General features: G+C 54.7%; 1 protein-coding gene across 1 annotated transcript in view; it reads left to right on the forward strand.

The window, feature by feature from the left end:
- The window catches only part of LOC122364135 (neurobeachin-like), a 141,784-nt gene that overhangs the window by 30,892 nt on the left and 83,924 nt on the right, over positions 1–26,968 (forward strand). The window contains exons 8-16 of the mRNA XM_043334244.1: positions 2,978–3,100; positions 11,707–11,853; positions 17,789–17,845; positions 18,894–19,034; positions 21,457–21,605; positions 22,788–23,001; positions 24,806–25,028; positions 25,461–25,603; positions 26,732–26,922. Of these exons, the coding sequence (XP_043190179.1) occupies positions 2,978–3,100; positions 11,707–11,853; positions 17,789–17,845; positions 18,894–19,034; positions 21,457–21,605; positions 22,788–23,001; positions 24,806–25,028; positions 25,461–25,603; positions 26,732–26,922 (1,388 nt within the window). The remainder of the gene's footprint in view (positions 1–2,977; positions 3,101–11,706; positions 11,854–17,788; positions 17,846–18,893; positions 19,035–21,456; positions 21,606–22,787; positions 23,002–24,805; positions 25,029–25,460; positions 25,604–26,731; positions 26,923–26,968) is intronic.

A 26,968-nucleotide genomic window follows, 5' to 3' on the forward strand; every position in this document is an offset into this window, starting at 1 on the left:
TACAGGGTGTAACGTGATGTCTAAGAATGTGTTGTTGTGTTGTGTAGGTGGAGTTCCTTGTTCCCCGATAACAATTCGATGTTTGGGTTGCACTGTTGTCCTTTTGTATACGACTCACCACAACTCAGACCTTAGAAGGAACGGACTTCGAACGCAGGTCGCCCTACTTTGCATAACATGCTCCGACTTGGTGGCTGGAAATGCAAATTCACACACCCCTCGGCGGCTGTTTCCACTGGGCTAGAATCTATTGCATCATGCATTGGATGCAGCCGGCTACTGGGCACTCGGGCCACAGAAGGCTGGCCATTGTCGCCGGCGCCGCGACCCATTAGTGGGTCTCATTGATGGGCGCGCTGTGTCGGCCCCATTCATGGTCCGGCGATCTGAAGGCCGGGGTCGCCCCCCCCCCAGTGGGGGACACCCTCCTCGCCCCATCCCACCCAGCCGCTGCCCGCGTGGCCGGTCGGTCGGTCGGCCGGGCGGGCGGCTCAGAACGATCAATAGGCAATATGTGCGACACGAGTGGTCCGAGTTGAGACCGACTGAGTGTCGGCCGGGCGGCGCCGGCGGCGGAGCGCACTGCTATCGGCATGCATGGGAAGGGCGGAGGGACGCCCATGGGAAGGGCGGAGGGACGTCCATGGGTTGGGCAGAGGGATACTCATGGGACGGGTACAGGCGGTTAGCTGGCCGGTGAGCGGTGTGAAGGGTACGAACGGTTGTAGGGGCCGGGGAGATAGACACGCCCTCGGGTGTGGAACGTTTTAATGGGAGAAGAGTGCGACTGTAGAGGACGAAGGGTGCATGTAAAAGACGACGAGGGTAGCATAGACCTGAACTGTGATGTTTTTAGCTGAGAGATGTTCAACTATTCAATAAGACATGATCGCTGCTCCGTTAGCTGAATTTCACTCTCGGGACTTTCAGTTTGTTATACATATTTTAAGCCAAGGTGCTATTGGCCAGCTAGGGGTCCACTTTTGAACACACTTTGCAGTAAAAGATTGCCAGTTTAGCTCGGTCTAGATCCCTTACTTCCGACGTGTAGCAACAGCCAAATGTCCTGGCCTTCCCGACTTTTCTGACCTTCAGCGAACCCAAGTTATCGCCGAAATCACAGATTCGGTAGCTTTACGAAATCAGTTTCTTGACCGGCGCTTCATTTTGAGTGCCAACTTTGAATGTCGCCGGCTGGCCTTCAGTGTACGGCCGCCGGTGCCCCGGGGCGGTCGTCAATGTGTCTGTGGCGGTCAGAGGTGGTATCGGCTGCGGTGGGACGTTACTGGCCGTGCCCCGCGGCCGGGCGCCGGTCTGATTGCCGGGGGCGGCTGATCGACCATCACCGGACGCTGCAGGGCGACGGTCACGGGGAACGGTGCAGGGGAGGGGGGGGGGGGGCGGTGAAACGGTAGCGGATGGTGGAGGTATGACTGGGAGGGGATAGGGGATGGCTAGGGACCCGGAAGGGGACAGCTAAAGTGATAACTGACGGGATAGTGCAAGGGATAACGGCTAATGGCGAACGGAGTCGAGCTGCGAGGACGGTTACAAACCTCCTTCTTTTAGATCTGAGAGTATCAACCTTCGTCGTTACATGGGCGCAAAGTAACTAGCGCTACTTCGCACCGAAACGCATGATCAGTAATCATCGTCTTTCTAGACTGAGTAACCGCATCTCCGCCTGGGACTTTGAACACTGCTGCTGCGAAGTAGCTGCGACCGCGGCTCGTTAACCCATCCACTGGCGCCTCGGGTAGTTTACGAGCTCAGTGTGTTTGCCTTCACTCTATCATACGTGAGTACCGCTACACCCGCGGTCCTCTGGGAGTACCCGTAATCGTAGCGATGGCCTAAGTACGTGGGCGTGTGTCTCTAAGGGTTGGGGTTGGGTTGGGGTCGGTCACGCGATGTCTTGGCTCATTTGGTCTCCTATGCCAGGTCCTTTAGGGCATTCTGCGTGTGCGTTCTTTGCACCTCGTGCCAATGTGTTTATTGTTTACATGGTTCTCCGGAGAAGCGCATTGATATGCTGCTGCGTTTGCACCGAGAGTCGTAACGTATTCCTGAGTGTTTGGCACGCACGAAGCCGTTAATCATGAACGTTCCTTACGGCTGCGGAGCTAATTAACTGCCTTCCTCTAAGTGAAATGAAATGAGTCCAATCCATAACGCTGGCCGGACCTGACGGCGGCGTACTGTGTCTGACGGGGCTTAGTCTATCCTCCGTGAACCCGGCACGACCGGCTTTCATTGATCGATGCAAAACTACTATCGACCGCATTCTTTTGTCCGTCTGCTGGGCGCACAAGAGTTTTGTGAACCACGTATATTGGTACAGAACAGAATTTTCAGAAGAAAGAAGGAAAGAAAGAATTTCGGCCGGTTTCCGGCTAATATCTCCCTCTGTGTGTCTGAGACTTGGTCAGGCCACGGCCCACCCATTACCGAGATCGATGGGACGGACTCGGGCGCTCGACGGTCACGTGCGTGCCCTCGTGGGACCACCGCCGGCCGCGGGCGCCACCACTTTGAACTTTGCGGCCGCCCTGCCGGTGCCGGCGCGGCCATTTCGATGTCACAGAGAACCAGAGCGGAACATTGGAAAGCCGGCGTGTGTGATGTTGGGTCGTTTGATGTAGCTGCTGCGGGGATATGTTACTCAGAGGGAATGTTATTCTGTACTGGTGGGTGGTTTTATCGCATTAGTTTCAAAGGTCATTGCATCCATTCTGCATAATCGGATTTGGGTTTCTGTTGTAATTGATGCGGTGCCTCCTAAGAATGCAAAGGGCGATAAATTTGGCATTAGAATTTGTCACATGCATCAGACAGTTATGTAACACAGCGTATCCCTGATATAACGCAAATCGTGTTTGTGTGTTAGATAATCGATAATCGTCTGCAAAGCCTGACCTGCAGCACACTGGCCTCTTGTAATTGAACACTTTTCTGACTGATCTATGTCCTCTTCCAGTGGTACATGATCGCGATCGTGTACATCTACAACCGGTGGAGCAAGAGCGAGATCAAGGTGTTTGTCAACGGCCAGCTGGCGTCCAGCACAGAGATGGGCTGGTTCGTGTCGCCCGGCAGCGAGGTGAGAGCTGACCTGACCTGACCTGACCTGACCTGACCTGACCTGACCTGACCTGACCTGACCCGAGCTGACACGAGCTCTAGACAGAACGGACGCGGCCTGACCTGGTCTTGACCTAAACCAAGAGGTGCCCTGATATGTGACCGGGTGTAGGTAGGTAGCAAACGTCGCCTGATATCATGCGGCAATCTCTCCTGAGATGTCTGCTGTAAGGAATCTCGGCTGCAATCAGTCGCCCTTTGCATAGTTGAATATTACCAGAACGTTACTCACGGGTTGTCCACTACCGTACTCCGAACTGGTAGCGACACCTGATATTTTTCTGCGACTTTCGCGAATCTGTGTTACTCAGCTTTTTCATTCGACTGGGCGGTACCACCCCAACGCGCTTCCCATACCAAAAACAACCACGTCAATAGCGTCTGATGAGCGAACTTAATTCCTTTCGGCAGGCATCAGCCCCGCCCAAAGGAAATCTGCTGTCAGAGCCACGCAGTCGCGGCGTTTGTGTTTTGTGTGGTCCGGGACCGAATGCGCACGGGTTTCTAGCAATCCTCGGTTTTTCTTTGCCGACGTCAGCAGATGCGATCCAATTTGCTAACCCGGCTACATTTTGGGCTAGTGATGCGAGGCGCACGCCGACGGAATTGGCATCTCTCGTCCGTCTTGGACTTGGGGTTTCAGTTAGCGAGGGGGAGGGGTGGAAGGAAGGGGGCCTATGGGGAGGTGGAGCAAGAAGTGAGCGGAGTTCGTTGAAATGTTGGACGGCGTTAGGGCTTGATGGGCCAGACGATGCTTGCGGGAACGTGGCCAAGATGATAGCAGGTAGAGCTAGTTTGGAAATGGTTGGACCTTCTCGTCTAAATAACGTTCTTGGTCACGTACTATGTTTATTTATATTCATAGACCTCTGTACACGTCTGATTTACTGCTGATTCGATGTGATCCGGCGGCGGGAGGCGGCTTTCCGCCGTCGTCCGGTGAGCCATGCCGCACACCGGTGGACGGCGGCGGTGGGCGGCCGAGTACCCCGAGTCGGTGTACAGAGGTCTATGTTTACGGAGCGAGCGAAGCGAGCGGAGTCTTACGTAGAATAACGGAAATTTCTGAGTATGAGCGGCCGGCCGGCCGGCCGGCCGGCCGTGCGGACGCTTTTGCGAGGCTTATATCTCAGCAACCACTTGACCGATTTACATGCGGTAATTTTTGTAGGGTAGCTTCATTCCTTCTACCAAGTATTGGACTATTCCCGATGCATGTGGGTGACCCCTTATGCACGTGCCACGTGCAAAACGAAGAGGTGTCACTTTTGTAATTGTTGCAATATCTCGGTAACTACTTGGCCGATTGCGCTGAAAGTTGGCATGTAGGTAGGCACCCACTAGGCACTGCATATCCATGTGCCAGAGTTGGGGTGCTGCTGCACGTGCGCACGTGCAGGGGTCGTTTCCAGATCTCGAGAACGGCTGGACCGATGGCGCTCAAATTTGGTACACAGTTAGGGACCAGTTAGTAGGGTGCCGTGCACAAGTCAGTTGGGACCCATTTTGCACGTGCGCACGTGCAGGGTGCCGCTCCCAGATCTCGAGAACGGCTGGGCCAATTGTGCTCAAATTTGGCACATTGCTAGAAACCGGTCAGTAGGGTGCCGTGCACAAGTCAGTTGGAGGTACCCCCTCGAAATTTCGCACGTGCAAGACTCACCCCCTCGCTCGCTCCGTTAGTCGCCCCAAAAGGCGCTATACTGGTATTACGGAGCGAGCGAAGCGAGCGTAGTCTTTCCTTAGATTAACGGAAATTTCTGAGTATGAGCGGCCGGCCGGCCGGCCGGCCGTGCGGACGCTTTTGCGAGGCTTATATCTCAGCAACCACTTGACCGATTTACACGGGGTAATTTTTGTAGGGTAGCTTCATTCCTTCTACCAAGTATTGGACTATTCCCGATGCATGTGGGTGACCCCTTATGCACGTGCCACGCGCAAAACGAAGAGGTGTCAGTTTTGTAATTGTTGCAATATCTCGGTAACTACTTGGCCGATTACGCTGAAAGTTGGCATGTAGGTAGGCACCCACTAGGCACTGCATATCCATGTGCCAGAGTTGGGGTGCTGCTGCACGTGCGCACGTGCAGGGGTCGTTTCCAGATCTCGAGAACGGCTGGACCGATGGCGCTCAAATTTGGTACACGGTTAGGGACCAGTTAGTAGGGTGCCGTGCACAAGTCAGTTGGGACCCATTCTGCACGTGCGCACGTGCAGGGTGCCGCTTCCAGATCTCGAGAACGGCTGGGCCGATTGTGCTCAAATTTGGCACATCGCTAGAGACCGGTTAGTAGGGTGCCGTGCACAAGTCAGCTGGAGGTACCCCGTCGAAATTTCGCATGTGCAAGGCTCACCTTCTCGCTCGCTCCGTTAGTCGCCCCAAAAGGCGCTATACTGGTATTATATCTGAGCTATATTTACTGACTGGTGCATTTGCTAGAATTTGCTGCTTTGAAATGACAAATAGCATTTCGCTCATATCTTCCCAACACCGTTCTTTTTCTGGCCACACCGCCCACGCCATGTCTGGCCACTGGCTCTCTGGCCGTCATAGCGTCTGATTTACTGCTGATTCGATGTGATCCGGCGGCGGGAGGCGGCTTTCCGCCGTCGTCCGGTGAGCCATGCCGCACACCGGTGGACGGCGGCGGTGGGCGGCCGAGTACCCCGAGTCGGTGACGACTTCCGACCACTCCTCCGGTCGGTGGGTTCGCTCCCGTCCGCCGCAGTACGGGTCCACAGTCGTTCCTGCCGTCGTCAGATGGGCTCCCTAGCCACTGCCGTCTGCCACTGCCACTGCAGCCACTGCCGTCTGGATAGTGTGGATAGGTGGTCGCCGTTGGCAGGGTCGGGCAGTGCGCAGTTACCACTGGCAAGCCGAGAGGAAAGTGCGTTTGTCTGGCAAAACGTGCCTGCACCGTACGACCGGCGGACTGCCTCAGATCGATGTCTGGTGTAGGAGCGGCAAGGGCGGCGGCGGTGGCAGTGGTAGCGTTGTCGGCTTGGAGGCGCTCGCGAGTTATGATCGAAGAGTATGCCTGAGTCATTTCCGGCGTGTGTGTACTGGCTATCTTTCCACGCGACATCAACACTCGAGTGCTATGGGGTGTGGACTGTGGATAAACGCTCACTATTATGCGATGTGGGATGCCTTTGATGGCGATAGACCGGCTAGGTGAACGATTGTCATTGCACTATCTGAAGTGGTTTGGAGTTACGCCATAGCATGAGTGAGATAAAGACGATATCAGCACGGCACGACAGCGTGGGTTCGGTTCCGTTCGGTACGCCTGGGGACTGCTGCCATTGGCAAATCCGCCCCGTTCGTGTCAACACAATCTGTGAGCCGAGTTACTGATGACCTGGGATCCCCTAGGGCAGCGGAGGGATGTCGGCTGATTTCCGGATGTATGCAGTAGCAAATGACGAAGAAGATTTCAGTTGGCAAACATACCGTTTCGAGTTCAGACTCGATAAAATCGCCCGGATACAGGAAATGCTTACTTCAGATATTTTAGATTCCACATCCGTGAGATTCTTTGTTTTATAGCTCTGCAGATAGTGTTTTTTCGTGCTTTTTTGACCAAGCCGCATTCCTCATAACCAGTCATATCGAATCCAAGGGGGTGCTTTATATTCATAAGAAACAGATTACCCCCAGAACGAGGTGCGGTGGCTGCGGCTGTACCTCGGTTTTATTTCCCAACTGGTGTCTCGCTCTCCATTTCATCGTCTCCCAATGGACTGAGGAAGGGTGATGGAAAGTTGGAAACCCATCGAGCCGCGTCTTCTGTGCTGGGGGGGGGGGGGGGAGGGGGGCACGTCTACCACAGCCTGTCTGGAGGGGGATGCAATAGGCCGTCACCTGTCCAAAGTTTGCGAGGCTGGACGGCCGTCGCCACTGCACCGTCGAGTTACATCGGATCGACGCTCGATACCGGACATATTTCACGGAGAGACGGCTTTACGTTCAAGTTCAGTTTATTGGACGCCGTTCGGGGAACGCAATTCAATCTCTGCGCTCCACCAGGCTGGCATGTGCTTTTATGGCCGTGCGCATATCGAGCGGGGAGTTCCACGCGAGTGCATATGATATCCCACCTTACGTACCGTAGACACTCCAGAGTGACGCTTTTTACTGCTGATCATGCTGCTCATTTCCTTGTCTTTCTGATCAGTATTTTATGTCGCCGTCTAGCACCTTTGCCAGACAGTACTGCTGGGGCATTCCGAAGCGCCGCTGTTTTCGACGTCCCCCAACGGAGCGGTGGTGCAGGCAGCAGCACTCTGTTGTCCCGGTATTGGCCCGATCCATTCGCCAATAACGCTGGACACAGCCCAGCGGGCGTCACGCTCAATCTGGCGTGGAGGCCTCGGCCGCGACCCTGCCAGGGCGGCGGGCAGTGGCGACAGGCGGGAGGGCAGCGGGAAACGCCCCTAGGCGGCGGATGGCAGGCGGGCGACAGCAGCGGTCTAGGCGGGCGGGCGGCCAGCGGCGACAGGCGGGAGGGCAGCGGAAACCGCCCCTAGACGGCGGACGTCAGGCGGGCAGGCGGTGGCGACAGGCGGGCGGGCAACGGCAACCGCCCTAGGCGGTGGACGGGAGCTTGGTGGGGACATACGGTGGGCAGTGCCCTTCCTGTGACCGCCCCTCCATGCATGTCATCCCGTTCGACCGTAATGGTGCGTAGCTGCCACGGTGAACCGCCTTCACCGCCCGACCGGTGGGGCTCAGTACATATCCCTCCCCATACCAGCTAATCAAGTAATGTGTCCCTGGACGCTCGCCGTCGCTGGCGGCGGGGGAGGATGGTCTGGTGGCTCGGCGGCGGGGAGGAGGGGGAAGGGGTGGTCCATCGGCTTGGTGGCGGCCGCTCGGGGTCATTGTCATGATTGCTGATGATTGAGGAGTCTGGGTCACGAGCGATACCCCGGGTATTGGTGGGAGAGACGGGGAAATGCCGGGCGGAGACAGGATGAACGTAAAGAAGCAGACATGCTCGCGGGTTTGTTGACTTTGTATGGACATATTTTTCCGGAAAAAATGTGTCTGAACATCTTTGCTAGAACTTGGTCAATTCTTCAAGCTTGCACATCAAATGAAATAATAGCTGACATGTTCTCAGGAATGTAATATGGTGCAATTGAGTTATTTTCTCAGGAGAGGCGTCTTGATGTTCAAATGGATATCCGTCGACCACTGTTATTTAATAAGCTCAAAGAGTTGAAACGATTGCATATCGGGTAGATAAAATCAGCAGTTAGTTCTGCTTATGGTCATTAATCCGGGAAATACACACAACGTTCATGAGTCTATGTCATTTGAACCTTATGAGTTCGGTTCCAAACGGAGCAGAGCCCTCATTTCGCGAAGCATCTCTCATTTCAGATACCATCAGAGGCCTGACTCCGTGGGTGGCTACTCGCTCCCTACTGGTTTCAGATCAATCCGCTCTAGATGGTCTGAACCCCTGGCGGAAGCGATCTGTCTGGGTTATATGACGGAAGAGTAACTCCCACTCATATCACATATCACCCAGCAACACAGTGTTTTGAGGAATTACATTGGATTAATACATTACCGAATTCTCTCAGACTTGGTGCGCCAGTTTATCAGTTATCTCACTAACTGGCCCCTAGTATCGGAGGATGGTCGCAGCATTAGCCGCGAGCCAGCCGACCGTGAGGGAGCGGCGCGGCGGCCGTGTCAGCATCTGGCTGCTACCGCGGCGGGTGCTGATCCCGCGCCGGGAGGGAGGAAGGCCATTGTCTTCATTGACAGCGGTGGCCGGACCGTGGCCTGATGGACCAGTTTGGCCTGGCGCGATATCTCCGAACACTCATCGCGGCGACGGCCTAATTATGGCCCTGATATCCGCTAGTTCTTGGAAATGAGCGAACCCCAGTATTTCGGTCGATATTAAAGTACTTTGTAAGTGCCAAGGAGAGATGAATGAAAAGCTGCACTGACGCCTACTCTCTTCCGTTTCGGTGATGGAGATCGTTCGCACAAAAAGAACAATCGGGTAATGGTGCCGGCCGCGATCCGTCGCTGTCGCTGCCGATGCGTCGAGCCCGACGTCTGGCTTGTATCAGTGCCTGGGCGGCGCCGCTACCAGGGGCGATCGCTCAGCGGTGTCGGCGGCGGCCTGCCCCTGCTGGGTGGGAGGGGATGCTGCGGAGCCTCCCCGGACTCCGGAGCCTCCTCCGAGCTGCCCGGACCGCTCCGGGCCCTCCGGAGCCGCTCCGGGTCTGTCGACGATCGAACAGCGGTCTTCCGGGCCAGCCGAGGGAGGCACTGTGTGAGCAGAGCACTGCTCACTGTTCAGACGTCCCGCTCTACCCAGCGAGAGACGCGGCTCGGCGCTGCTCTGGTGCGACATGACAGATTGCTGGATATGCTCGCTCACGCCGCGATGTCTGACAGTGGTCTCTGAGGGACGTACCGACTACTGGGAAGCCGGCGGCGAGACGGCAGCATTGTAACTATGTTGTCTCGCTCGCGCGGCTGGAGACGAGGGCGTCCCTCGCTCGCCCGCTGCCGGCCCGGCCTGACGTCGGCCGCCGGGCCGGGTGGGTTTCAGCGGTCGGCGACGCCGGATCGATGGCCGTTGGCGTGGGAGGGGCGCCTGGCTGCCGCCGGGCCGACGCCGAACTGCCGCCGACCCCGCCGCCGAGGACGGGGGTGGGGGTCCCGTTATTGTCCGGAGCTGGCCGACTGCCGACCGGCGGGTCCGACGAGCGACCCTGCGCTCCGGCGGCTGACATCACCAAGGCAGCAGCGGGGACGATAGAAGCAGCTATCGCTCCTGACAGCGCGCCTGTCCTCGGCGTCCGGCAGTAGGCACGGCGGCTCACAGCCTCTCCAGCAGAGGGGCGGCTCCAGCGGCGGCCAGCCGTCGGCACCGACCGAACAAAGCCGCTCGCGGCACGGCCCTCATCTCTGGAGGGCCCTCGAGATGTCCCGGGAGCGCTCCAAATGACCGGCACGGCCGCTCGCCGGACATTGGACGCCAGATTAGCCGCAGATGAAAGCCGCGCGCCGCTGTTCGGACAGCGTCCAGACGCCAGCTTTGCAGCGCCACACAGCCACCGGACGGCGACGACGCAGGATAAATGACAGTAAAAAGATAATAGCATTAGCCGGCAGCCTGAGAGCCCGGGAAACGGCCGTGAGAAATGGTCAACGAAGAGGACTGGGCGAGGGTGGACAGACACGGGCGACAGAGAGTCTTATTTCCACTTCTTTTATACTTGCTCAAGACGATAATCAGTCAACACTGCATACCAGACCTATTTCTTCGCCTACTTTCTTTGCGTATCCTTTGACAGGAAAGCCATTGAGCTGTAAATTTTCAAGAGCGTTCTTATATTTCTCAGTCAGTGGTCAGCACTCGTCCAATTTAGGTTCGCCTGTAACCAGAACTTATTCCCTCTCTTCCGTATCTCTTTTAATTTTCATGGCACCCAGTCGATGAGTTAGAGGCTGGGTCCGGTCCTCGGTCGGGTTATACGAGGCCATCTTTACCGGTCCAGTGTTCGGTGTTTCCCGAACCTTACGAGCCGCTCCGTCGTTACCAGATAATGGGAAAACTTTACCGACTGTTGAGAGTCGAATTTCAAATGTAGTAGCCATTTAGAGTGGTGGTTTCTTGTCGTTTTGTAGTCGGCTTGATAGTTTCCTCCGTTGAAAATCTTTGAGAAGTCGCCCACAATAATCCGAGGTCGCGGAGCTCTCCCCGAGCTGGAAACGAGCACGGCTAATGCCCGGGGATTTTCCCAACGGAGTTTTCCTTAGGCAGTGGGCTGTTATGAAGCGTAAAGTTTTGCTCGGAGCTTCGGATGTTGCTAAGTGTGAAGTTAGCAAGTGGATTGGCGTCGTCCAGTAAATCCAAAAAGGATTTTGTCCAGCACTTCGAAGCACGTGCTGCAAGACAACATTATTTGGGCGATGTTGAATAAGGATTCAATCTCAGATCCCTGGCATTTCGGCTGGCAATTGTACTGGGAGTCAGTGGCTGTTTCATTTCAGGTCTGGATTTGCTGCGGCGATGCTGGGCCGTGTTGCAGCGACTATCTGGGGACATTTCGGTCTGGTTTATGCAGACGTGTCAGACAGACTCAGTTGAACGTTGTTTGTAGCGCCCACTCAGGCGGATTATCAAAGCAGGCTCTAAATCATACAGCGTTCCTGAAACAATAACATCGCGTCTCGCTGCATACGTGGATCAGTGTGCCATGTGCTGGCCAATATATGGGGACGATATTATGTGCACTAAAGTGTCCAGTTCGTCGATTGTCAATTTTTCTTTCGACTTATCGAAACCTTTGTATAATCAAGAAGAAGCTTAGGGAAAAATGAGGAAGTAAGGACAGAAGCAAAAGGAAAAAAGCACCTCGTGCTCTGGAGCACACTTATTAAAGTGTACAGTTGCACTGCACTCGTGCGGCGTAGGTACTTACTAACGTTGTCTATATTGCATGTTATGCCGCCCGTATGTGTGCCGTCTATGTAAAATTGTATTGGTGTTATATCTCAGAGCTGACTTTCTGCCGTTTTCCCAGACATTCGACAAGTGCCACATTGGAGCCACCAACGAGCCGGACGAGGAGCGTGTCTTCTGCGGCCAGATGTCGGCCGTCTACCTCTTCTCGGAGGCGCTGAACGCACACCAAGTCTGCGGCATGCACCGGCTCGGCCCCGGATACAAGGTGAGACGCGGGCTCTACCGCTTCTCGGAGACGTTGAGTGAGTAGGCTTGGAGAGATGGTGGATTCTACTGCCTCCCGGGTATGCAGGACGAAAAAGAATATTTGTAAAAGAGATGGGAGGTTCTACTGATTCCTCGAGACGCGAAACGGACTTCATCGAGACGACTGGCTCTACCGATTTCCAGTGGCTCACCGATTTCTAGAACTGCTGAACGAATGGGGAGGCTGGTAGAGAGAACACTGGCTCTACAGCTTCCCGGAAGCACTGAGTGTACAGAAAGTCGGAAGGATGCCGGATACGTGACTTGCTGCTGAAAGTGCGAATAAGTTTCTTCCGGAGTCGGCAAAACTCGGCGATGCGTCGGGATTTCCCTTGGGACTCAAAGCCGGGTGGAGTCGTATGAGTTATATCCGCGATGTTGAGCTGCGCCGATGCCATCATTAAAACTGGTAACCGAGCGTGATTTCCCCCGTGATTTAACAGCTATCGATTGTCCATTTAACTGACTGTGGTACGATTGGCCGTATTTAGTCCGTAGGTAGTGGCTGTGTGCTGAGCGCGATAGTGATTGCACCAATAGGGAAATCAGTGTTGATGATAGCAGCAGTCCTTTGCACAGCTCTTCTGACAGTTAGGTTGTCGATAGTGAATTTAGTGTGAACCTTGTGAGGAGTGGCTGAAATACGGAACTACTTGAACTACTTCCAGCGTCACGGCTAGATCTAACTGCAATCTGAAACATCCTGAAGTACAGAAGTTAGGAACATTGTTGTGCTAGACTCTGCGCAAGAGTTTTAAGGACAATGCAAGGCGCGTATCAAATGTGTTGTGCGGATTAGGTTTTGTGGAATCTGGTTTAGAGAAGAATGCTTGTGGGCTTAAGAATCTCTGTTCAGAAAGATACCGCGAATATTTTAAGTTTGTCCAGAACCCATCGTGGCCTTAAAGTGATGCTGGTTGGTCTAGATATGCTTATCCCACATAATAACATTTGACATAATCTTTTTTATCCTTAATCTAGACTCAAAAATATCACTTCATCCCACATACCTATTATCAACAGCGTTGCTCGGCATGCATTTACCACATTTACCCACTGATCATGTCCGTCAGTCTGCCGCAAATGGCTCACTTTTTCTGCCGCCGCCTCATCGGCCCCGACTATCGACTCGTGATGGCCTCATGAATATGCCGACGGAGGCTGGCGGATCGCCGCGCTCATCGCATAACTAACATGCTGTCGGCGAACGGACGGCCGATGTGATAGGAGCCGAGGCTCCTGGGCGACACGACGGCCGACCCGACGCGACGCTGTCGATGAGTAGTCTCGCGGCTCGTGTAGGTGGTCTCTGCTGGTCTGCCAGTCCTGTGGGAAGCTATGGAAGTCCAGGATGGTCCAGGGATGGTCCAGCGTGGGTCCTGTACTGGTTCAGCGTTTGCCCTATGGCGATCCCATGTCTGACATGCTCAGCATTCCCCGTGAGGATTCTCCTTGGCCTACACATGCGGTAATCGGCTGACCGGGATGGGGAAATAGCCGGCCATTCGGCGGGAATAAGACGCCGTTCTGTACGGCCACTGCGTATCAATGGACCGCCGAGCGTGTTTCGAGTGTCGGCCGGGCGGCGGAGTCGGCAGCGGCGGGCTCCCGTCGCCAATCGATGAAGGGGTTGAAGATTGCCCGGCTCTGAACGGTGATGGTGATTAGAGGTGAGCCAAGCTGCCGCTGAGCGTTAGACAGGTTTGAGACAATGGGAGATGTCTGGTCTATTCAGTGACTGGTACTGAGGTTTTCGGCGATGCTTACTTTCAGCTCGTGGTTTGCGATGTGTCCGCTATCCTTACGATGCTTGTGCTAGAGGTTCATATGATATCAATTCATTACTGAATATTCTGGTAGGATACCTTTGATATCAGCCTGTCTCAGTCGTCCTCCCGTTCAGGCTCGATCGTTTTTTTTTTTTTTTGCCATGTTGCGGTGACTAGTGACTACGTAATGTGTATATTCTCTTCACGTCCTCCTGTTTCTGAACCTCTACGCCTTAGTCCACCATGCTCAGACCCCGTTCAGTCCGTTCCGCAGTGTCCGAGCCGTGTAGCTGCGTCTTACCCCAGCGAACCTACGTCCCACCCCAGCAGCGGACCTACGCACCACTGCAGCGGACCGACGCACCACCCGAGTGCGTGGGTCTGCCGGTGACGGGCGGTCCGGCCCGGCGATAGATAGTCACTGGTCAGCGGCTGGAAAATGAGCCGCCGTCGGCAGCCGCCCGCCGAGGGGACACTGGCCGCGGTGACCGACACTTTATCACGGACTGGCGACAGCCGAACGAGCGGCGACCGAGCGAGCGATGGGCCGGCTGGACTGGAAGTGGTGGGCTGGCGGGTCTGAAAGTGGCATGCGAGGCTCTGAGATAGGGAGATGGATGGAAGGGTGCTGGCTGCGGAATGAGCTGGAGGGAGAGAAGTTGGTGACGCTTTTGTGTTCTGTCGATCGGCTGTAGCGGGAGCGGTGCAGTTGACAGCGAGTAATCGGCCCAGTGTTGACTGTCAACAGCAGAAGAAGCAGGTCCTTTCGATCGGTGTGATTAGTTCGTGCGAGTTTTTACCGCCTCAAAAGACGCGCTACTCATTGTGGCCACTTGATCCTCATGCTTCCATACAGATGCATCGTTCCAAGCTTCTCCGTTCACGAGGCACTTGTAGTAGCTAGGCTTTCCTACTCTCTCGCTCCTCCTCCACTCGGAGACACTGCCGGTCCCCGGCGGCCGCCGGAGCCGCCCACTAATGACCGGGACTCCGCCCCGCGGCTCGGCCCGGTCAGCCGTCGCCGTCCGACGCTCCGAGTCAGGTCCCAGTGGGCTCGGCGGCATCCGGTGGCGGCCGACACGGGCTCATTACCGACTTCCCCCGGGGACCGGCGGCAGCGGGGGAGCGGGCTGAGGTCGGAGGAGACAGCGGGGAACTGGACCGAGGTCGGAGGAGGGACGGACTGAGGTCGGAGGAGGCAGCGGGGAACTGGCCGAGGTCGGATGAGGGACGGTCCGAGGTCGGAGGAGGCAGCGGGGGACCGGCCGAGGTCGGATGAGGGACGGTCCGATGTCGGAGGAGGCAGCGGGGGACCGGCCGAGGTCGGAGGACGCGAGAGGGACTGGCCGAGGTCGGAGGAGGGACGGACTGAGGGAGGAGAAGGCGGGAGGATGGTGAGGGTGGCACGCTGATGTCGGAGGAGGCGGGAGGATGGTGAGGGTGGCACACTGAGGTCGGAGGAGGCGGGAGGATGGTGAGGGTGGCACACTGAGGTCGGAGGAGGCGGGAGAGGCAGCGAGGGGACCGGCCGAGGTCGGAGGAGGCAGCGAAGGACCGACGGCAGCTGGGGAGCGGCCTAGGTCGGAGGAGACAGCGGGAAACCGCGTGAGGTCGGAGGAGGCAGCGAGGGGCTGGAAGAGGAGGGCTGGTGGTGACGGGACTGAGGAGGGAATGAGACAGACGGCAGAGGGAGAGGGCTGAGGGCTTGGACCAATGGCGGGCAGAGACTAAGGATGACGACAGGTGAGAAAAGAAGTGAAACGGAGGTGGAGGAATAAGAGTGCCGACAGGGTTAGGAACTGAGGGTAAAGGCAGCAGCGACGACTGAGTGTGGGAGCACCAATACAGGCTGAGGCTGAAAGCAGGAATAATCGCCTGCCACGATGATGCTGACGCCCGACAGAGCCTCTGGGATTGGATCAGCGTCCCATTTAGCTGAGGACACCCCCGGGAGCTGTAATTGATAGATGTTGATGGACCCCGAGGCGACAATGGGGAAAGATAATTGATGTCGTCGCTCGGCACCGGGGGAAGCCGATGGATTTCGTAGGCTGTTTATTAGCAGCTAAGGAAAAATAGATCGACCATAATTCGTAGCGCTCAGTAGTCAATATGCTCTCGTTTTCTTTACCGGCCGATCGGACAACCATATAATATTTGCAATTTGCACCAACGGAACCACATCCATCCATTTCACCAAGCATTCCCGGCCATTCGGATTCCTTCACCTTTCGTCTGCGGCGGGGGCGTCGCCATTCCACCGCTCCCCCATTTCGGTGCCGTCGGTTTCGGCCGGGATCTGCGGGATCAGCGCCGAAGAACAATCGGCGCTATCGGCCGTGTCTGTGACGTCACTGGTCGTCCGGCTGCCATTCGTCTGGGTTGGAAGGGCCGTCTGTCCGCCCACTGGTCTCCGCCGCCTCCGCCTGCCGTCTCATATCTCTCGCTCTCCGCCCAGCGTTTTCTTCCCTCCAAATGCTGTTTCCTCTTTCGCCTCCCGCTGTCTTCCTCTTTTTCACCACCTCCTTTTCCTTCCGGTGTCCTCTCTCTCTCCTCTCTCTCTCTCTCTCTCTCTCTCTCTCTCTCTCTCTCTCTCTCTCTCTCTCTCTCTCTCTCTCTCTCTCTCTCTCTCTCTCTCTCGCATCTCTCTCTCCCCTCTCCTCTCCTCTCCTCTCTTCTCCTCTCCTGTACTCCTCTCTCTTTTTTCTCTCCTCTATCTAACCCTCTCTCTCCCTTTCTTTTCTTCTCCTCTCTGTCTCTTTCTCTCCTCTCTCCTTTCTCTCCCTCTCCCTCTCCCTCTCCCCTTCTCTGTTCCTCTTTCCGCCTGTCTCTCCTCCCTTGCTCGTCTGGCTTCCGTGTTTATGTTTTAGGAAGCTGAGAGTTGTCTCGTGTTTCGCTGAGAAGCTGGCTGGAAATTCGAGGGACGGCCGGCCTGTCACCCAGATAGGCTGCAGACTGCCGACATTCTCTGCTTTGTGCCGCGACGGGTCTCTGATTGTTTGCTGCTGAACGGTTGAGGAGTCGGGCTGACAGGAGGCCCTTATTGATTGTGTTTGTTTGTTCCTTGCTATGTGTACTACATTGGGAGCCGCTTTTCTCCATGGTGTGAATAAGGTCCCGCTCGTACGCCGCCATGCCGTTGTTGCGTTGCATCCACTGATAATTACGGTGGCAGGTTACTCTGGGCCTCTGTCTCACTCCCTGCTTTCGGCACGAAGCCTCCAGCCCGGGTCGATCTTTGATATCTGCCGCGGCGATCGACACGGGGTAGAAGTGATGAAGTGGCTCAGAGTCTGGTGGAAAGCCGTGAGAAAAGACAGCCGCCCACTCCAGACCGCCGTCATTAATCATGTAGTGGTGCAATGGATGGATCCGACGGCGTGCTTTTTTGATGATGGTGGGTAAAGAAGGCTTCATCTGCGGATATCGACGATGTCAGTGTTAGTTTATCTAATATTTGTTGGATATTTGGTGGATAAATGCAGACAAGCCAACGATATACAATGCACGTCTGTGAAAGTTGTGATTAGGATGCATATTGCATGATCTATGAGCACGGAATTATTTTGAGTACGGAATGGCCGATTAGTTATTTAAAAAGTTATAAATGCAGTCCTATATAATCTTACCAAACATTTGTATGATGCCTTACTGTTCCAACTGGCCCAATGCATTACATTGCATGATAACTCGCAGTTTCTGGCAACCGATGGCCATCTGACGATTCTCCAATAACCGAATTGGACAACTTTGTCTCTGATGGCGGTCGTACTCGTATATCGGCCGCACGCCGGCGAATGTCTGCAAAGTTATGATGACGTACGAGCTATGATAGCCGTTCGTGGGCCGCTACACAAAGGCGTGGTCGGTCATGGGACGGGCACGGGGGCTTCCCATGTCACTGAAGCAACAATTTACATACAGCTAGTGGTGCTTTTATGAAAATGCAGTCATATGAATCTCAAACCAGACCTCACCGTACTGCACTCTAACAAGGGACCTGTTGGCTTCCCTAGACGGGCATTTTCCAAATATGAAATGTTAAACCATACAGTTTTGGTCTCATCCCTATAGGTAATTCACCACTCATCTGTTGACCCTTGACCCGTTTTCGTGTGTTCACAGAGCCAGTTTCGGTTCGAGGCCGAGAGCAGTGATCGTCTTTCGGAGAACCACAGACGGGTGAGTATCGGGAGACATCAGGAACGGATGGTGCTTGGAGTGGTGACCCGACACTAGGATGGGGGTCAATAGCGGCGGGAGCGCGGGTTAGACGGTAGTTGTGGGGTATTTGAGGACTCTTCAAGGAGGAATCCTGAGGCCTATGGGAACTGGGAACCGACGCAGCTCCAAAAACGCTCAGGAGGCTCCCCAACGGTGTTGGCTGCGCTCTCACTGCTGTCTTGGTCAAAATGAATAGTCACAGTCGTCTATTTCCCTCGCGTATTGTTAATTGACGTGGCTGTTTTTATCCCATATTTCCCATGCAATGTTCATCGAGCAAGTCATCAATATTTTATCTTAACGTCATCAATCGACATGCGGTGCCCAGTTTATCATTATCTTGCTTATGCTTGTTGCTTCGATCGAAAACCCCTTTCGCTGTGATAGGTATCCCAGTGATTGTTTACATGCGTGTGACGCTGTGTACCAACCTGTATCGCGCGTGACCTGTCTGTGTGGCCTCGTGCTCTGCTCCCAGATAGGTGATCCGTCCCGGGCGGTCTCCCGAGGGTAGCCCGGAGGGTGGGAGCACGCGACGTCCCGTGCCGGGCAGCCCAGACTCGCGCGGGCGAGGGGAATGTGTTTACACGGGGCTCATTCGTGGGGTTTACTCTCCCGCTTGATATTGTGTACTTGAGTGAATGAGGGATAATGTAGGAATGTCAACATTTAAACTGCAATCCGTAGTTAATGATGAAAGGCTAGCGTCTTACACGTTTCTTGTTCGTTTTGTGTTTGATATTTTTTTTTCGAAAAAGATCTGATGCATTCACATTTAACTGTTCATGACTAAGTGGCTAGGTAACAACCAGTGTCAACCATCAAGACCATCCCCGCCGGTACGTGCGTTCTAACTGCATGCGTTATTCCCCACTTTTGCATCCATAGCCAAATTAATTTACGCCGTGTGCGTGTTTCTGTCATCTCAGGCCTCCTGACACGTTTTCTCCGTGTCAAACACGTGTCGGCTGATGACTGACCCACCCCTTCTCCACCCTTCCCACAGGTGCTCTATGACGGCAAGATGTCTGCAGCCATCGTCTTCATGTACAGCGCGGCCGCCACGGACGGCCAGCTCTGTCTTCAGTCCGCTCCCAAAGGCAACCAGAGCTATTTTGTCCACTCGGCCCACGGCCTGATGCGACAGGTGAGCCCAACGCGTCACGCCGTGCGTCACTCGCCGCGTCACGCGCGCTACGTGATGCGTGACATTTCGTGTCGTGTGACGCGCGCGCCGCGGTCGAGTCGTCACCGACGGCTGAGGAGGCACGCGGACGGGCGCCGGAACAGGCGTGATAGGTGACACGACACAGGACATGGCGTGGGGAGGAACACGAACCCAGGCACGCCCGCCCATCCGCCGGCACGCGCGTCCGGCCTCACGCACGCAGGGACGCTCGCACGAATTGTCGGTGGCCGCGGGTTGGGGTGTGATACACGTGCGCTCGCTAATGAGCACGGGATGTGACACGTGCGAGGTGAATCATTATGGGATAGCTTGGCACGTGGCGATGGCACGGCTGCTCACGTAGTATCGGCTTTGTCGTCACAAGACCGAAAAAGAGGGCTGTGGTCAGGTGCGAATGATTCACGGTCTACGAATGGCTTGCTTTGCGTTAGACTGGCAGCCCTTGAGTCTGCTGAAAATTTCATCTCTTACAAGAATGGTCATCAGTGATTATCACACGGTCGAGGTCGTCGGTTCATTTTCACCTCTCGTTTCCCTTCCGATTAGCCAGTACCTGCTTCTCCCACATTTCCCAGTTAACCCCCGAGCACCTTACATCCCACCAGCGTCCTTCTCGACCCTCGCCGTCACGTCCGAGCGCCCGGGCCATGAGTCCCGGGCCGACGTCGGCCGGTCGCCGGTGACAGATCGCCCGCTCGGGCGCGTCCCAGCGGCCGTATTTATCGCTCCACCGGTCACCGGTAATGAAGAGCGGTGCGCTAACTTAGCCGGCCGGCGCGGCGGCGACGACAACGACGATGGCGGCGGCGACGACGGCAGAGACAGCAGGGGCTGCGACGGTGGCTGAAGTTAAAGACCGCTCTCAGAGCGCTGGGGAGGGTGGTGCGGCGGTTTATTGCCGCTGCGTCGCGATGAGCTCCGAGCTGCCCTAAATCGTGCTGCCGTCTCGACAGTGTGCTCATGGTGGTCGCGCTGACTCTCCCGGGGCTCGGATGGATCGCCGCGCTGAAACGCCATTGTACCGGCGCGGGCTCAGCGCGTGTGGGGTGATGACGTGGAGGGAGATTAAAGGCGGGGTGTGATATGACTGCTGACGAGCTCGCTGCATATTGTATTCAGTTACCGTTTCTAGTGGGCTATGTAATTTCAATGTCGTGAACGTTCGTTCCACACTTATTTGTTTTGTTACAAAGGATGGCACTTTCAAAGTATCCAATAGCTTTCTTGAATGGGCACTTGACAGCGAATTTAACAGACCATTTCCCAGTGTAAAGTGGCTACCAGTTTCTCCGTTTCCGTTTTGTTTCGATATTTATATCGCTGTCTCAATGCAGCGCTCGACAGCGATCTTAATTTGTCGGATTTCGGCGTCCTCATAAAGACTGCATTGATCGGTAATTTGTCGGGCGTTCGGCGCAGATCGGCGCAGCCCTGCAGCAGCGGCGGTACGGTGGAAAAATCGGCCGGTCGTGCTCCGTGGCAGCCTCTGCGACCGCCGCGGCGTCCCGCAGCTTATAACGAGGCTGCGTAATTTATGAAATGACCGTTTTAATTTTGTCGTGGCCGACTTGGCGTGAATAGGGATGCGACGTTTACACTTGAATAACGTTTATTGGACGAGTGGGAGCAAGGGCGTGGCGCGTCCACGCGTATTTCCAGTAGCTGGGGACCTTAGTTTACCGCAAACTAGGGGAGCGATGCCTGTTGGTGGGTCAGTATGATGTGCTCTGTGCTCTGTTCTCTATACCGTGCAGCCAATAGTTATTTGGAGCCACACGTTCAGCGTGCTATCGGGAGGATTTAATCTGGCTGTGATTGCATGAGGCGCGGAGGGGTCAGACCGATGGGGTGGCTCACATGATATACCGGTGGCCAGCCCTGCCATTATCGATAATTTGTAGTAATGACGTCATTTCCAGTTCTCCTTATAGCCTCAGCGCGCGTGGCGCCCATGGACCCGTCTACCATCCGCCGCATTCGGGCAATATATTAGCATAATGACAGTCGTGCTCTTTTATATTCTTTTCAGCTGAAATGCTGAACATCAGGGCCCTATCCGGCGGCCATAGTCATTCCTCATGCGGCTAAGCCCAGCTGTCGCCACCGCCTAATGTCAACCATACTTGGTTCAAGGTTGGCTGCTAATCAGACGCGTTTCCATGGGAACAGTACACTCGCGACCGAGCGCTCCCGGACAGAGCTGTCACCACGGATCGCCGCTTTCGGAGCGATACGACTAAGTGCCACAAACGATGCTTATCTTTGCGACGAATTACGCAAACTTTAGCGATTTCATGATGGGGATTTGAGAGCCATAATCACGCATCTAACCTACCGCGCCATGTTTTGTTTGACAGTTTCACCCCTGTTTCTGTTTCAGGACGTGCGCGCGGTGGTGACCCACTCGATTTACGCCACGCTGAACGCCATCGGCGGGATCCAGGTGCTGTTCCCGCTGTTCTCTCAGCTGGACCTGCCCGTGGAGCCCGGAGCGGACGGAGCTGACGGACGGCGCGACCCCAGCCTCTGGTCAGTGAGAGCCGGCAGAGGTAGTGTATTGGCGGAGGTATTTATTTGTCTGAGCCCTTTGACAAAGAACCTTAGTGCAGCACCTACATGAAAAGCTTTTTGCGTTTTATGTTCGCTTGCCATTTGGTTTTCCAATGCTTCAATATTTCCTGAACCACTTGTGTTTGAGTTACCTATTCGGCTCTCGTATTGAACAGAATTGAAAGACGCTGTTTTCAGTCCCCACTTTACAGGTTTGCCGAGAGCGGCCACACACTTAGCCTGAGTGGGTCGCTATTGACCCTAACTGGGAGTGTTGGAGCCGTTGCCTTGGACACCAGCCGCAGAGTCGCATGGAAAGTTCAGCCGCGAGCGGATCAAGGAGGCTTACTTCTGGTTTTTACTATAGATTTTAGGGGGCTGCATTCGTGACAAAGCGAAATGAACGCAGCTTACATATCACGGGATATTTTTCACGGGCGATTTTTTTAAATTTAATGCATTAGGAAATAAGTTCCCTTTTGAAAATAGTGTCAATCAAAAATATTTTGGTTCCGCCCCAACACCCATCTATTTAGCATCGATCCTCAAAACGACATTGCCATCACTGAATCCTTCCAACGCAGTGACAAGTGTCCTTTGCATGCGCACCGTCCTCGCTCTGATTTTGAGTCGCGTCGAATTCAATCGGCCTGCCACGTAGCGGGGAAAACTACATCATTGGGGAAAAACTGCACCGGTCCGCGCCCGGAGGGTATTGATTTAGCTGTCATTATCAGTCGCGATGCCAACCGACTTCCAAGAGAGCTCCCCGGAAGTTTTGGAACGGCTGCCAATTCGTCTCAGGGATGCAGACTGTGCAAATTGGAGTAATGAAGTCTCTGTGTGGCTGGTGTGGACCGTTAGGCCGCACTAAACGTGATGATCAATGATATATAAATAGCCAAATACTGCTGTAAATTGTGATTAGCTGTCCTGTAAAGTCCGTATTGTTTGATCGAAGCAATGCAATTGATATCGCTTCTGATAGGGTGGAGTCGTCGAGTCCCCTCAGGACATCAGCGCTGTTGTTTTGCTTGTTCTTCTTTTTGACAACCTCCCTGCCCTCCGGCAACATCACATTGTTCGATTGTGTATGCTCCTATAGGAACTTTCTGTGTTAGTTCTATTCGTTTGATCCCTTCGTTTACTTCCCTCCGACAGCGCCACGCTGCTCGGCTTCATCTGCGAGCTGGTGGAGACGTCGCCGGTGGTGCAGCAGCACATGCTGCAGTGCCGCGGCTTCCTGGTCATCTCGCACCTCCTGCAGCGCACCGGCCGAGAGCACATGAACGACCAGGTGCTCAGCGTGTTCCTGCAGCTCTCCAAGTACCTGGTCACCTGTCCCGGAACAAACACGGAGCTACTGCTCAAACAGGTGAGAGAAATGGTGATACGCGCACAGAGCTTAGGCTGGGGTGCGCTTAGAGCTTAGAGCTGCTCAGAGCTATCAAAGGGATAGATGGGGAGATGTGTGGGTGTGTGTTAGTGGATGGATAGAGTGAGGAAGAAAAACCGCGACTGAAGGACGAGCAAGCAGAACGAGCGGGCGCTATCGGCTGGTATGCGTGACGCCGAAATATGTGACTTATTGTGTCGTCTTTTGCACTTCGCTGGCAGTTGAGAAGCCAAAGATGAAGGGTGCTGAAATTTATTGTTCCTATCTCCCTCTCCTTTCTCATCCATATTCTTCCAACCTTCCCCTGACTCGCTTTCGGCAGTTTCTGCGTAATTTATGGCACCCTCTCTGTCACCGTCTACGCGCCGCCCTGCGGGGCGTGTTCCTCCGGAGTGTGCGCGGCCCGTTACCCCCGTGTATCGGCGGCGGCTGTCGGCGACGAGCCGACGGGAGGTCTTTATTGGTCCCGCGGGATGGTGCCATTGATCAACGCTGTCAGATATCGAGTGCACGACGGCGACAGCTCCTTAAATATTCAATCGACGCGGTGAAGTTGACGGCCAGGAGGCAGTGGTTTCGATACAGTGATGAAGTGCTTTGAAGCCTGAGCAAATGTCAGATCTGTGACATATTGGCTACAGCCGCTGGCTGTTTGAAGTGAGAATGGAGTCTTCAATTTGTTTTATAGTTTTACTAAAAGAATTAGGACAGCTCTTAGTCACGAACGATAGCTAGTACTGGCGAATATTAAAGATAAACTTTTCTAGTGAGTTTCTTGTCAAATTTTACGTCGAATCTGCTGGCACAAACGGTGAAGTAACATATTTCGCCTCCATCTCTATATCCTCTCAATCAGCTCCTCTGCAGACCGTAGAGTGGTATCAGCTCTCGCCCGTCGCCACTGGGTACCGGGCCGCCGGCCGCTCCGTCATTCCGGTCACGTAACAGGCCACTCTGTGTTTGGCGCTACGGGTCGCGGCCCGGGCTGAGGACGGACGGACGGCTTCGATCGGTATCGAGCTGCGTTCGCCCGCTCGTGGACGGCCGATCGGCTCCGCGACCGCGGTGAATGCAGACTGGGTGTTTGTGTAAACGCTGGCCGCGGTAAGGGGCCGAGGAAGGCAATTTGGAAATACGATGGCCCAAATGGTGCGTGTGAGGTAGATGGGGAGCGCCAGAATGGGGTAATTGATGGTATAGCGTGCTGGTGTGTCAAGGCTGATATTGATTTGGTGTGGTGATGTTATTACCGAAGTTCTGTGTCATATTAAGGGGGCCAATTACTGGGTAGATGTTAGGCATTAAGGCGTCAACCTTCACTACGGTGCTTCCAGTGCATCGAAACCTGTGGTAATTGATCCAGATGTTGCATCGAACCCAGCTTTCTTGTGGATACCCGTTAATTATATTAGTTTCATCTACGTTTCATTCCTTCATCGGGACACAATCTTGCTAGGCAACTGTGATGTACCCTGCTGCTTTAAGCGTTCTCGCTAATTCGTCTCTCACATCCGTAGCCTCTACATATACTGCATCCGTTTTATCCCGACACTTTGCCCAGTCTGAACCTTGCAAGCCAGCCGATCCCTTCCCCTCTCTCTGCAGCTACTGTTCTAAATGCTCTCCAACCTCCTGACCCCACCCTCTCTCTCTCTATCTCTCTCTCTCTCTCTCTCTCTCTCTCTCTCTCTCTCTCTCTCTCTCTCTCTCTCTCTCTCTCTCTCTCCTCAGCTGCTGTACCAAATGCTCTCCAACCCTCTGACCCCAACTCCTCTTTCCGCAGCTACTGGACCACGTGCTGTTCAACCCGGCGCTGTGGGTGTACGCCCCTGTCGGCGTCCAGACGCGGCTCTACGGCTACCTGGCCTCAGACTTTCTGTGTGACACACACATCTACAACAGCGTGCGGCGTGTGTCGACCGTGCTCCAGACACTGCACACGCTCAAATACTACTACTGGGTGGTCAGCCCCAAGGAGAAGAGCGGCGTCACGCCCAAGGCAGTCGGTGAGAATCGGTGGGGTGGTGGGGGAGGGCGGGCGGGGTGGAGCACGATGGGACGGTGAGATGTGAACGGGGAAGTGATGGGACGGAGGGGACGGGGGGTTGGACGTAAAGGGCGCGGCATGGTGGGAGCGAGGCTGGTGCTGAGGTGGTACAAGATGAGAATGAATGGGAGACTGAGTGTACGATCATTGTCGGGGTGAAATGGTGCGCGGTTTAGTGGTAAACAGGGCCATTTGTCTGGCAGCGCGCTTGTTAATGCCTCTGCTTGACGGCTCAGGAAGCTCATTCAAAGCTGAGCGTTTATCGCACGCAATATTTGAAAACACATTTTGGCATCGCAATTCGCCCCCTTCTTTGTCGATCCCGTCGGACCGATCCGGCCTGCACTCGGTACCCTGCCTCGACACATCTGCCCCTTCTCCCCTGCGGCAGACGGCGCGCGCCCTTCCAAGAAGGACGTCCTGCTCATCCGCTCGCACATGCTGCTCTTCCTGCGACAGCTGATTTTGATCGGCAACGGCGTCAAGGAAGACGAACTGCAGAGCATCCTCAACTACCTGAGCACGATTCACGAGGTAAGTACTCCACTATAGACGGTAGTTTAGACGTTAGAATGTATGTGTGTGCCCTGCGGGCAAGTTGTCAAAGAGAGGAACAGGTGTTTGATTAAATCAGGATGTTGGACGGCCGCGTGAGAGAAGTTTCCTAGCTTATTTCGGTTTGAAACTTGTAGCCTGTTGGATGTACGATAGTGCGAGAGTCGTATCGGTAGATCCTAATCGTAGCAGGCATTTGTGAGTAGGCTCTAGGGAAGCTGTTCACCACACTGCAATGCTCAGACTGCATTAGCTCAACTTCCGGCAATCACAATCACATGGTAACTCGCTTGGAGTGGTTGCTAAACCCGTAACCCACTTCACTCATTTCCCTTCATCATTAATCTCACTGTCACAGCGACGTTTTCAAACCCTCCCCGTTGAAGTGTGAGCGACACCGCTCACCCAGTCTGTCTGACAGTCTGTGGAGTGTTCTCGACAGACTGAGCGCCGCAGTGGGGCCGGCTCGGTTTGCTGTGCACACAGACTGGTTTACCACTCGGCTGTGTAAACGTAATCGGTCGACGCGCCCCTCTGGCTCTGTTTTCGGCGCTGTGGGACTCCGGGGACCGCTCAACTAGCTCGGGGGATCATAGGGACGGTTTTGCAGTCATTGAGGATGTTTTGTGGTCTGAGAAATGATTGTAATGATTGATCTGAGTAGTGTTGGTGATTTGTGGGAAAGTGTAGTGATGTATAGTACCCATTGATCAATTAGCCGGTGACCTGACCTTTCCGACGGTCGATTGCCCATCCGTTGTTCCATTTATTTTGTGATTTTAGGGCGGCATCGGCATGTTCACTGAAGTCGTTCCTAATAACACACACTGATATCTAAAAGCTGCTCAACTGCTCAGTTCGCTCAGTTCGCAGCAGGTGCCCAGTTCGCTTATTTCCATGTTTGAATCATTACCCGATTATTTATATCCATGTTTATGTTTTAGCTCCGTTTTCAATCGCTTCTTTTCGACCCTGGCTGTTCTTCTATTTTCGCTCATTAACCCCGTTCCCCGCTCGTACATACCCAGCTCCCTAGGTACTTCTCATACGCCTCTCTTACGTCGTCCTTGACACCCCGCCACTGACTCCCTGCCCCCTCCCCACCAGGACGAGAACCTGGAGGACGTGCTGCACACCCTGATCGGTCTGATGGCCGATCACCCCGCCTCCATGGTACCCGCCTTCGACCTCAAGCTGGGCATCCAGTCGGTGCTGAAGCTGCTCTCGGCTCAGTCGCAGACGATCAGACTGCTGGCGCTCAAACTGATGGGCTTCTTCCTCTGCAGAAGCACGCACAAGTGAGTGGGGTGGGGTGAGAAGGGATTGAGAGGAAGAGGGAGGAGG

Source organism: Amphibalanus amphitrite, unplaced genomic scaffold, assembly GCF_019059575.1.
Source record: "Amphibalanus amphitrite isolate SeventyFive unplaced genomic scaffold, NRLGWU_Aamphi_draft 000658F_arrow, whole genome shotgun sequence".
NCBI classification, from domain to species: domain Eukaryota; kingdom Metazoa; phylum Arthropoda; class Thecostraca; order Balanomorpha; family Balanidae; genus Amphibalanus; species Amphibalanus amphitrite.